The 12,901-nt window shown below is 43.6% G+C and overlaps 1 protein-coding gene across 1 annotated transcript in view; it reads left to right on the top strand.

The window, feature by feature from the left end:
* LOC118397914 (delta-like protein 4) overlaps positions 1-12,321 on the top strand; it is a 29,732-nt gene extending 17,411 nt beyond the window's left edge. The window contains exons 9-11 of the mRNA XM_052471478.1: positions 2,766-3,525; positions 9,033-9,144; positions 9,851-12,321. Coding sequence (XP_052327438.1) covers positions 2,766-3,525; positions 9,033-9,144; positions 9,851-9,856 — 878 coding nt within the window. The 3' untranslated portion in view covers positions 9,857-12,321. The remainder of the gene's footprint in view (positions 1-2,765; positions 3,526-9,032; positions 9,145-9,850) is intronic.
* Positions 12,322-12,901: the final 580 nt, after the last annotated feature.

Below are 12,901 nucleotides of genomic sequence, written 5' to 3'. Positions count from 1 at the left end.
GTAGTATGTAGTGGTGTAGTGATGTAGTGGTGTAGTGGTGTAGTATGTAGTGATGTAGTGGTGTAGTGGTGTAGTGTGTAGTGTGTAGTGGTGTAGTGTGTAGTGGTGTAGTGACGTAATGGTGTAGTGTGTAGTGGTGTAGTGGTGTAGTGTGTAATGATGTAGTGGTGTAGTGGTGTAGTGTGTAGTGGTGTAGTGTGTAGTGGTGTAGTGTGTAGTGATGTAGTGGTGTCGTGTGTAGTGGTGTAGTGTGTAGTGGTGTAGTGTGTAGTGTTGTAGTGTGTAGTGGTGTAGTGTGTAATGATGTAGTGTGTAGTGGTGTAGTGTGTAGTGATGTAGTGGTGTCGTGTGTAGTGGTGTAGTGTGTAGTGGTGTAGTGTGTAGTGTTGTAGTGTGTAGTGGTGTAGTGTGTAGTGGTGTAGTGGTGTAGTGATGTAGTGGTGTCGTGTGTAGTGGTGTAGTGTGTAGTGGTGTAGTGTTGTAGTGTGTAGTGGTGTAGTGTGTAGTGGTGTAGTGGTGTAGTGTGTAGTGATGTAGTGGTGTAGTGTGTAGTGATGTAGTGGTGTCGTGTGTAGTGGCGTAGTGTGTAGTGGTGTCGTGGTGTAGTGTGTAGTGATGTCGTGTGTAGTGGTGTAGTGTGTAGTGGTGTAGTGGTGTAGTGTGTAGTGGTGTAGTGTGTAGTGGTGTAGTGGTGTAGTGGTGTAGTGTGTAGTGGTGTAGTGTGTAGTGGTGTCGTGGTGTAGTGTGTAGTGATGTAGTGGTGTAGTGTGTAGTGGTGTAGTGTGTAGTGGTGTAGTGGTGTAGTGTGTAGTGGTGTAGTGTGTAGTGGTGTAGTGTGTAGTGTGTAGTGGTGTAGTGTGTAGTGGTGTAGTGTGTAGTGATGTAGTGGTGTCGTGGTGTAGTGGTGTAGTGTGTAGTGGTGTAGTGTGTAGTGGTGTAGTGGTGTCGTGGTGTAGTGGTGTAGTGTGTAGTGATGTAGTGGTGTAGTGTGTAGTGTGTAGTGGTGTAGTGTGTAGTGGTGTAGTGGTGTAGTGGTGTAGTGGTATAGTGTGTAGTGGTGTAGTATGTAGTGGTGTAGTGTGTAGTGATGTAGTGGTGTAGTGATGTAGTGGTGTAGTGATGTAGTGGTGTAGTATGTAGTGGTGTAGTGTGTAGTGGTGTAGTATGTAGTGGTGTAGTGATGTAGTGGTGTAGTGTGTAGTGGTGTAGTGGTGTAGTGGTGTAGTGTGTAGTGATGTAGTGGTGTCGTGTGTAGTGGTGTAGTGATGTAGTGTGTAGTGTTGTAGTGTGTAGTGGTGTAGTGTGTAATGATGTAGTGATGTAGTGGTGTAGTGTGTAGTGGTGTAGTGTGTAGTGGTGTAGTGTGTAGTGATGTAGTGGTGTCGTGTGTAGTGGTGTAGTGATGTAGTGTGTAGTGTTGTAGTGTGTAGTGGTGTAGTGTGTAATGATGTAGTGTGTAGTGGTGTAGTGTGTAGTGTGTAGTGGTGTAGTGTGTAGTGGTGTAGTGTGTAGTGGTGTAGTATGTAGTGATGTAGTGGTGTAGTGTGTAGTGGTGTAGTGTGTAGTGGTGTAGTGTGTAGTGGTGTAGTGACGTAATGGTGTAGTGTGTAGTGGTGTAGTGGTGTAGTGTGTAATGATGTAGTGGTGTAGTGGTGTAGTGTGTAGTGGTGTAGTGGTGTAGTGTGTAGTGATGTAGTGGTGTCGTGTGTAGTGGTGTAGTGTGTAGTGGTGTAGTGTGTAGTGTTGTAGTGTGTAGTGGTGTAGTGTGTAGTGGTGTAGTGGTGTAGTGGTGTGTAGTGGTGTAGTGTGTAGTGGTGTAGTGGTGTAGTGTGTAGTGGTGTAGTGGTGTAGTGTGTAGTGGTGTAGTGGTGTAGTGTGTAGTGGTGTAGTGTGTAGTGTTGTAGTGTGTAGTGGTGTAGTGTGTAGTGGTGTAGTGGTGTAGTGTGTAGTGTGTAATGATGTAGTGTGTAGTGGTGTAGTGTGTAGTGATGTAGTGGTGTCGTGTGTAGTGGTGTAGTGTGTAGTGGTGTAGTGTGTAGTGTTGTAGTGGTGTAGTGTGTAGTGGTGTAGTGGTGTAGTGTGTAGTGATGTAGTGGTGTCGTGTGTAGTGGTGTAGTGTGTAGTGTGTAGTGTTGTAGTGTGTAGTGGTGTAGTGTGTAGTGGTGTAGTGGTGTAGTGTGTAGTGATGTAGTGGTGTAGTGGTGTAGTGTGTAGTGATGTAGTGGTGTAGTGTGTAGTGGTGTAGTGTGTAGTGTTGTAGTGTGTAGTGGTGTAGTGTGTAGTGGTGTAGTGGTGTAGTGTGTAGTGGTGTAGTATGTAGTGGTGTAGTATGTAGTGGTGTAGTGGTGTAGTGATGTAGTGATGTAGTGGTGTCGTGTGTAGTGGCGTAGTGTGTAGTGGTGTCGTGGTGTAGTGTGTAGTGATGTAGTGGTGTAGTGTGTAGTGGTGTAGTGTGTAGTGTTGTAGTGTGTAGTGGTGTAGTGTGTAGTGGTGTAGTGGTGTAGTGTGTAGTGGTGTAGTGTGTAGTGTGTAGTGGTGTAGTGTGTAGTGGTGTAGTGTGTAGTGTGTAGTGGTGTAGTGTGTAGTGGTGTAGTGTGTAGTGGTGTCGTGGTGTAGTGTCTAGTGGTGTAGTGACGTAATGTGTAGTGTGTAAAGACGTAGTGGGAAGTAGTGACTGTTTCTGGACAGGACCAATTGTGTGTGTCTGCTTATCTGTTCTCTCCCCCGAGACCCTGACCCCTGAACCCCTGTGTCTCTCTCTCCAGGCGGTCTGTGTTTGATCCACGGTGGCGTGCGTCTGTGTAGCTGTCGCTCCGGTTTCACCGGCCAGCGCTGTGAGATCAACATCAACGAGTGTGCCGGGAACCCCTGCATCAACGGAGGGACCTGCCTGGACCGCATCAACGACTACACCTGTCACTGCCCCCAGGGGTACGTCGGACGAAACTGCGACCGCGGCCTGTACGAGTGCTCCATCAACCCCTGTCTTAACGGAGGGCTCTGCACCGGGGGAGGGGGGCCGGGGAAACCCCCTGCCACCTGTATCTGTCCCGTTGGCTTTACCGGATCACGCTGCCAGTTCTTTGCTGTGACCCTGCCGGTGGGTGGGGAGAGGATCAATGGAGAGAGCCAAGATGGCTTCCAGTGGGCGGCAGTTTCCTTGGCTGTAGGGCTGGTTGCATTTCTGGTGCTGCTATGCATGGTTGGGCTGGCTCTACGGCACATCCACAGGCGGACCGGCAGGGACAGGGGAGATGGGGAGACCATGAACAACCTATCAGATGTACAGAGGGATAACCTAATCCCCGCCTCCCAGCTGAAGAACACCAATCAGAAGGTTGGACTGGAGGTGGACTGCGAATCAGAGAAGTCAAACTTCATCCATAAGAACTATCAATTGGACTCGTATAGTAACGCAAAGTCGAAGGAGTTGAACGATGATACGTCGCAAGAGGATAGAAGCAAAAGTCATGTGATCTATGACACGTGTTTAGAAGAGAAAATACCTCTGAGTAGAATGTACAGGTAAGAAAACAATTCTTGTTGTTGTTGTTGTTGTCTAAATTAAGCTTTTCGATTAGTTTTATCTTGATTCTGAAATGTTACATCTGCAAACATGAAGAACTAGCCAACTGCTTCTGCAATGACACATTGAGACATAGGCTACTAACAGCTCTAAACTTACAGCTCTATACTATCAGCTCTATACTTACAGCTCTATACTATCAGCTCTCTACTTACAGCTCTATACTAACAGCTCTATACTATCAGCTCTATACTTACAGCTCTATACTTACAGCTCTATACTATCAGCTCTATACTTTCAGCTCTAGGAAACTGTTTCAGTACAGCTCTATACTTACGGCTCTATACTAACAGCTCTATACTTACAGCTCTATACTTACAGCTCTATACTTACAGCTCTATACTTACAGCTCTATACTTACAGCTCTAGGAAACTGTTTCAGTACAGCTCTATACTTACAGCTCTAGGAAACTGTTTCAGTACAGCTCTATACTTACGGCTCTATACTAACAGCTCTATACTATCAGCTCTATACTTACAGCTCTATACTTACAGCTCTATACTTTCAGCTCTAGGAAACTGTTTCAGTACAGCTCTATACTTACGGCTCTATACTAACAGCTCTATACTATCAGCTCTCTACTTACAGCTCTATACTTACAGCTCTATACTATCAGCTCTATACCTACAGCTCTATACTTTCAGCTCTATACTTACAGCTCTATACTTTCAGCTCTAGGAAACTGTTTCAGTACAGCTCTATACTTACGGCTCTATACTAACAGCTCTATACGTACAGCTCTATACTTACAGCTCTAGGAAACTGTTTCAGTACAGCTCTATACTTACAGCTTTGTACTTACAGCTCTATACTAACAGCTCTATACTAACAGCTCTATACTTACAACTCGATACATACAGCTTTATACTTACAGCTCTATACTTACAGCTCTGGGAAACTGTTTCAGTACAGCTCTATACTTACAGCTCTATACTTACAGCTCTAGGAAACTGTTTCAGTACAGCTCTATACTTACAGCTCTAGGAAACTGTTTCAGTACAGCTCTATACTTACATCTCTGTACTTACAGCTCTATACTAACAGCTCTATACTAACAGCTCTATACTTACAGCTCTATACTTACAGCTCTATACTTACAGCTCTGGGAAACTGTTTTGGTACAGCTCTATACTTACAGCTCTATACTAACAGCTCTATACTTACAGCTCTATACTTACAGCTCTAGGAAACTGTTTCAGTACAGCTCTATACTTACAGCTCTATACTTACAGCTCTATACTTACAGCTCTAGGAAACTGTTTCAGTACAGCTCTATACTTACAGCTCTATACTTACAGCTCTATACTTACAGCTCTAGGAAACTGTTTCAGTACAGCTCTATACTTACAGCTCTATACTTACAGCTCTATACTTACAGCTCTTGGAAACTATTTCAGTACAGCTCTATACTTACAGCTCTATACTTACAGCTCTATACTTACAGCTCTTGGAAACTATTTCAGTACAGCTCTATACTTACAGCTCTTGGAAACTATTTCAGTACAGCTCTATACTTACAGCTCTATACTTACAGCTCTAGGAAACTGTTTCAGTACAGCTCTATACTTACAGCTCTATACTTACAGCTCTATACTTACAGCCGTAGTTCAATATGTGTAAAAGATAAAGGCCATTCTATGGGCTCTACATCTTTTCTGAAACCCCCACTCACCCACCCACTCATTCACCCACCCACCCACTCATTCACCCACCCACACACCCACCCACCCACACACTCACCCACTCATTCACCCACCCACCCACACACCCACTCATTCACCCACCCGCTCACCCACTCACCCACTCATTCACTCACCCACACACCCACCCACCCACCCACTCACCCACTCATTCACCCACCCACACACCCACCCACCCACTCACTCGTGAATATATTTGACTGTTGCTGAGCCATACTCCCCTCCCCTGTCTCTCTGTGTGTTGAAGGGTGATTGTACAGAAGTGGCAAAAACAACCTTTAAAAAGTCTGATTATTTTATCCAAACTTTCATCACAGGTGTTACAGGACATGTCAGGTAGATACGTCTAGATACCTAAACAGTGGAAAAGTCTCAGTAAAGGTAGAACCATACACAGTAGTAATCATTTTGATTAACCTTGTGTTACAGTTAAAAATATAATAATAATGTTATTTGTATACCAAATTAACAAATTAGTTTAAAAAAAAAACATTATTTTAAAACTGATTCTAAAAATCCTTTAAATTGAATTTAGAGAAATATTCTCTTTTTCTGTAAAATGTTCAATGTTGATTGTATGAATCTGAAACTTGTGGATTGATTTAATTATGCTACTTATTAATGATGTTTCAATGTTCAAATCTGTCAAATTCTTTACCTACTTTTATTTTGTTCAAAATAATACTCTATATGGATATAACTCATTTTAATATAGGATGTTGAGTTTATGGGGCTGCCACCATTTTAAAGTAGCCGACTTGTTGGAAGTGGTCAGCCAATGATCGGAGAGTATTGTCTTCTTCAAATTGGATTGCCTATGGCTAGTAAACCAAAAAACAAAGGTCATATCCTAGAGCCAAGATTTATACCAGGACATTGGTCCCAAGATCAAACCCAGTGAGTTGACACCATGACAAATTAACTTCTTGTGACTCTCAAACCCGGGTTCCGGGAGCGTAATCAATCAGACCAAATGTATGTGGTTTATAGACCAAGACCACTGATCCAGAATCCAGAGGCCGTTGCTTCAATTGTAAGAAAGTAAAGTAGAGTAAGCTTGAGTATAGTACAGTACAGTACAGTACAGTAGGGTACAGTAGAGTAGGGTACAGTAGGCTACAGTAGAGTAAAGTAGAGTAGGGTGCAGTAGAGTATGGTACAGTAGGGTATGGTACAGTAGAGTACAGCAGGGTACAGTAGAGTACGGTAGGGTACAGTACAGTAGAGTACAGTTGGGTACAGTAGAGTACAGTAGGGTACAGTACAGTAGGGTACAGTAGAGTAGGGTAGGGTACAGTAGAGTACAGTAGACTACAGTAGAGTACAGTAGGGTACAGTAGGGTACAGTAGAGCACAGGAGGGCACAGTAGGGTACAGTAGAGTACAGCAGAGTATAGTAGGGTACAGTAGAGTACAGTAGAGTACAGCAGAGTATATAGTAGGCTACAGTAGAGTAGGGTACAGTAGAGTAGAATTAGGGTATAGTAGAGTAGGGCATAGTAGAGTAGGGTATAATGGAGGAGAGTAGCGTACAGTAGAGAAGAGTAGAGTACAGTCGAGTGTATTGGAATAGGGTACAGTAAGGTAGGGTAGAGTATATTGGAATAGGGTACAGTAGAGTAGGGTACAGTAAAGTAGGGTAGAGTATATTGGAATAGGGTACAGTAGAGTAGGGTACAGTAAAGTAGGGTAGAGTGTATTGGAATAGGGTACAGTAGAGTAGGGTACAGTAGAGTAGAGTAGGGTACAGCACAGTAGAGGAGGGTACAGCAGAGTAGAGGAGGGTACAGTAGAGTAGAGGAGGGTACAGTAGAGTAGAGGAGGGTACAGTAGAGTAGGGTACAGTACAGTAGAGGAGGGTACAGTATAATAGGGTACAGTAGAGTAGAGTAGGGTACAGTATAATAGGGTACAGTAGAGTAGGGCACAATGGAGTAGGGTTCAGTGGATTACAGTAAGGTAGTGTTCAGGAGAGTACAGTAAGGTAGGGTTCAGTGGATTACAGTAAGGTAGGGATCATGAGAGTACAGTAAGGTAGTGTTCAGGAGAGTACAGTAAGGTAGGGTTCAGTGGATTACAGTAAGGTAGGGATCAGGAGAGTACAGTAAGGTAGTGTTCAGGAGAGTACAGAAAGGTAGTGTTCAGGAGAGTACAGTAAGGTAGGGTTCAGTGGATTACAGTAAGGTAGGGATCAGGAGAGTACAGTAAGGTAGTCTTCAGGAGAGTACAGTAAGGTAGGGTTCAGTGGATTACAGTAAGGTAGGGATCAGGAGAGTACAGTAAGGTAGTGTTCAGGAGAGTACAGTAAGGTAGGGTTCAGTGGGTTACAGTAAGGTAGGGATCAGGAGAGTACAGTAAGGTAGGGTTCAGGAGAGTACAGTAAGGTAGGGTTCAGGAGAGTACAGTAAGGTAGGGTTCAGGAGAGTACAGTAAGGTAGGGTTCAGGAGAGTACAATAAGGTAGGTCTCAGTGGATTACAGTAAGGTAGGGATCAGGAGAGTACAGTAAGGTAGGGTTCAGGAGAGTACAGTAAGGTAGTGTTCAGGAGAGTACAGTAAAGTAGGGCTCAGTGGATTACAGTAAGGTAGGGCTCAGTGGATTACAGTAAGGTAGGGTTCAGGAGAGTACAGTAAGGTAGGGTTCAGGAGAGTACAGTAAGGTAGTGTTCAGGAGAGTACAGTAAGGTAGGGCTCAGTGGATTACAGTAAGGTAGGGCTCAGTGGATTACAGTAAGGTAGGGTTCAGGAGAGTACAGTAAGGTAGGGTTCAGGAGAGTACAGTAAGGTAGGGCTCGGTGGATTACAGTAAGGTAGGGCTCAGTGGATTACAGTAAGGTAGGGATCAGGAGAGTACAGTAAGGTAGTGTTCAGGAGAGTACAGTAAAGTAGGGCTCAGTGGATTACAGTAAGGTAGGGCTCAGTGAATTACAGTAAGGTAGGGTTCAGGAGAGTACAGTAAGGTAGGGTTCAGGAGAGTACAGTAAGGTAGTGTTCAGGAGAGTACAGTCAAGTAGGGTTCAGGAGAGTACAGTGAGGTAGGCTTCAGTGGATTACAGTAAGGTAGGGTTCAGGAGAGTACAGTAAGGTAGGGTTCAGTGGATTACAGTAAGGTAGGGTTCAGGAGAGTACAGTAAGTTAGGGTTCAGTGGATTACAGTAAGGTAGGGTTCAGGAGAGTACAGTAAGGTAGGGTTCAGTGGATTACAGTAAGGTAGGGTTCAGTGGATTACAGTAAGGTAGGGTTCAGGAGAGTACAGTAAGGTAGGGTTCACTGGATTACAGTAAGGTAGGGTTCAGGAGAGTACAGTAAGGTAGGGTTCAGTGGATTACAGTAAGGTAGGGTTCAGTGGATTACAGTAAGGTAGGGTTCAGTGGATTACAGTAAGGTAGGGCTCAGTGGATTACAGTAAGGTAGGGTTCAGTGGATTACAGTAAAGTAGGGTTGTACTATATTATCGTAACAATGTGTTATTTTCTTGTCTTGGATTGAATTAGAACATATCACGATGTAAATAATTGTCCTAAATTTGAGATTTCTTTGAGTTATTATGGGATGGGACAGCCATTTTATACCTCTTCTGGAGAATCCCCCATTGACATGTTCTCCCTCTCTATACTGCTGTCTCCCTGTACATTCTTTCCCACCCCCATCAGTAGGATTCCCGATGCATCGCCTCGTTTGACCATATGCTTCTACTTTTAAGGTGGACTGACTGAGTGTGTGTGTTGATTTATGGTGTTTTGCAGTGAAAAGTCGGAGTGTAGGATATCAACGATATGTTCCTCTCGAGACGCTCAGATCTACCAGTCCGTCTTTGTTATAGGAGAGGAGCGGAGGGCGTGCGTCATAGCAACAGAGGTAAGGATAAATACATACCCCCCCAAAAAATATATATATACTTTTTCATCAGTACATATTTTGCGGTTTCCCTCTACAGCGTTTCATATCACACTCATTGTCAATTACAAATGCTGTACATTTATTCTTGGTGATGTTATGTTTTTTTTTATTTTTATAGATACACATTGTGAAAGTACGACATATTATTTTTCTTAAACATAAGCCAGGGAAATATCCTGTACGTCTATATGGCGTAATCATGTATGCCAAGTCAATATGGCGAAATAATCTAATATGTAAGTGATCTCACTCAACTATAAAAGTGTATCAAATCACTGTTCTTCAAACTGACAATTTGATGGCCTGGAAAAAGGGATACAGTGTCCCAGAAACACGCCCATTCACCCCGCAGAGTTGGATCCCCTGGACTGCTCTCGCTACGCACATGCTTCAGATACGTTTTAAGCTTTAGCGTTGCATAGTCTCGTGCTTGGAACACAAGCCTATGCATATGGTTTTGATACGTTTTAAAGCTTCATTTCTTCGTCTCACAAGCCCTATGTTTTAACATAGAAGCGCTGAGTGTAATTGAAAGCAGGATGAGCCAAGCAAAAACATAGAGCATACCCCGTAAGAATAGATAACACAACTGTGATGTTCACTCACTGTTTTCCCCAGTTCCCACTGCTTGCCTCTAAGCCTTTTTCCCTCTCTTCCTCCCCAGGTATAAGCTGTATGAAGAAGCGAGGGAGCGATAGAGGAGAAACACAATCGAGGCAGAATTTTATTTTATTTTTCTTCTGGATTGTTTACAAAAAATCTGAGAAAAGACTGGAGACTGTTTCTGATGTCACTGCCGATGTCACTGCCGATGTCACTGCCGATGTCACTGCCGATGTCACTAGTGATGTCACTGCCGATGTCACTAGTGATGTCACTGCCGATGTCACTGCCGATGTCACTGCCGATGTCACTGCTGCTCTGGAACACTTGAGAGATGGCGAGAAAGAGACGATGAGACAGAGACAGAGATGGACGAACCTCCTCCTCTTCTCTGTAAACAAACTAATGAACACTTTATTGACCAAGTGTTTGTATACAAAACGTGTCCAGTAGCGGTCATGAACCTATTGACTTCTGGGAACGGTTATACAAATGGTTAAATCAACTGTTAAAATGGTTAAGAGACTGACTGAACTTGAATGTCAGCAAGCAAAACAACAAACTTGAACTGAACTCATCTGTCCTTGGCAGCAATGGAGGGGAGACTAGGTGAAACAGGACAAATGGCCCGGAGCTCGTAGTTGACCCCTGACCTCTCAGTTGACCCCTGCCCGACCTAATCATGGGGACTTCGACAGCCAACTAATCACAATGGAGGTGCCTGAGATTCAATTGATCTTTAACCCCTAGCCAGCATCATTCACCAGCTATGCAAGACCCAAGGTCCAGGGTGGAGCCAACTCGCTGAAACTGACCAACCAACCGCAAACAACCGACTGACTAGTTGATGAAAACCACAGACAAACCACGACAAAAAACTGAGAACGATGAATGTCTGACTGAACAAACGTCTCAACTGTCAGTCACTCCGAACAAACGCCTGGTCGGACTTTTCCAGACTTTTTCATTCCATGCAAATGGGTGAAAACATGCGGCCCAAAATGACTAGAAGCCTAAACAAGAGTTTCAATGCTAAAACTAAACACTTGTCCCTTCACGGAGCACTTGAACACCAAAAAGAAAAACACAGGTGGGGAAAAAAATGTTTTTCCATCAACAGGAATTTGGATACATCCCAAATGGAGCCCTATTCCCTATATAGTGCACTACTATAGACCAGAGCCCTATTCCCTATATAGTGCACTACTTTAGACCAGAGCCCTATTCCCTATATAGTACACTACTATAGACCAGAGCCCTATTCCCTATATAGTGCACTACTTTAGACCAGAGCCCTATTCCCTATATAGTGGTACTACTATAGACCAGAGCCCTATTCCCTATATAGTGGTACTACTATAGACCAGAGCCCTATTCCCTATATAGTGGTACTACTTTAGACCAGAGCCCTATTCCCTATATAGTGGTACCACTATAGACCAGAGCCCTATTCCCTATATAGTGGTACTACTATAGACCAGAGCCCTATTCCCTATATAGTGGTACTACTATAGACCAGAGCCCTATTCCCTATATAGTGGTACTACTATAGACCAGAGCCCTATTCCCTATATAGTGGTACTACTATAGACCAGAGCCCTATTCCCTATATAGTACACTATTATAGACCAGAGCCCTATTCCCTATATAGTGCACTACTATAGACCAGAGCCCTATTCCCTATATAGTGCACTACTATAGACCAGAGCCCTATTCCCTATGTCGTGTACTACTATAGACCAGAACCCTATTCCCTATATGGTGCACTACTATAGACCAGAGCCCTATTCCCTATATAGTACACTACTACAGACCAGAGCCCTATTCCCTATATAGTGCACTACTATAGACCAGAGCCCTATTCCCTATATAGTGGTACTACTATAGACCAGAGCCCTATTCCCTATATGGTGCACTACTATAGACCAGAGCCCTATTCCCTATATAGTACACTACTACAGACCAGAGCCCTGTTCCCTATATAGTGCACTACTTTAGACCAGAGCCCTATTCTCTATATAGTCACTACTATAGAACCCTTTGGACTCCCAAGTGGCGCAGCGGTCTAAGTGCTAGAGTCGTCACTACAGACCCTGGTTCGATTCCAGGCTGTATCACTAACCGACCCAGCGTCGTCCGGGTTAAGGTTTGGCCGGGCGCAGGCCGTCATTGTAAAATAAGAATTTGTCCTTCACTGATTTGCCCTCGATAAATAAAAACAATAATAAAAAATAGTAGTGCACTATATTTAGGGAATAGGAGGTAATTTGGGAGGTAACCAAACAGCCCTGACATGAAGGCATATAGAAAGACCCTGTCATATCACTGCCTGCCTATCATTTCTTTGTGAAATTACAGAACCAATGTCTTTTTTTTTTTTTTTTTACATTTTGTTTATGATTATTTCCAGAGTTTAATTTAAATATTGATTGACACAACTGCTCTTTATATGTTTTATAATATTATTTTGTATATAATGGATATTTATAAGGACAAAACTTCTGAAGAATAAAAATATTTTTTTTTCCTTCAATAAAACTGTTGTTCATTTTGATGCCGGTGAATGAAAAGTGAGATTAGTTTGGTGTTTTTTTAATAATGAAGAACTATAACTGATGCTTAGTGTTTTTCTCTGTCAGACAGGTATCCTAGTGGTTTGAGTGTAGGGACGGCAGGTATCCTAGTGGTTAGAGTGTAGGGACGACAGGTATCCTAGTGGTTTGAGTGTAGGGACGGCAGGTATCCTATGGTTAGAGTGTAGGGACGGCAGGTATCCTAGTGGTTAGAGTGTAGGGACGACAGGTATCCTAGTGGTTAGAGTGTAGGAACGACAGGTAACCTAGTGGTTAGAGTGTAGGGACGGCAGGTGTATCCTTGTGGTTAGAGTGTAGGGATGGCAGGTGTATCCTTGTGGTTAGAGTGTAGGGACGGCAGGTATCCTAGTGGTTAGAGACAGGTAGCCTAGTGGTTAGAGTGTAGGGACGGCAGGTATCCTAGTGGTTAGAGTGTAGGGACGGCAGGTATCCTAGTGGTTAAAGACAGGTATCCTAGTGGTTAGAGTGTAGGGACGGCAGGTATCCTAGTGGTTAGAGTGTAGGGACGACAGGTATCC

This window comes from Oncorhynchus keta, chromosome 19 (genome assembly GCF_023373465.1).
Source record: "Oncorhynchus keta strain PuntledgeMale-10-30-2019 chromosome 19, Oket_V2, whole genome shotgun sequence".
In the NCBI taxonomy this organism is placed as follows: Eukaryota; Metazoa; Chordata; class Actinopteri; order Salmoniformes; family Salmonidae; genus Oncorhynchus; species Oncorhynchus keta.
This window is presented reverse-complemented; position numbering and strand designations above follow the sequence as displayed.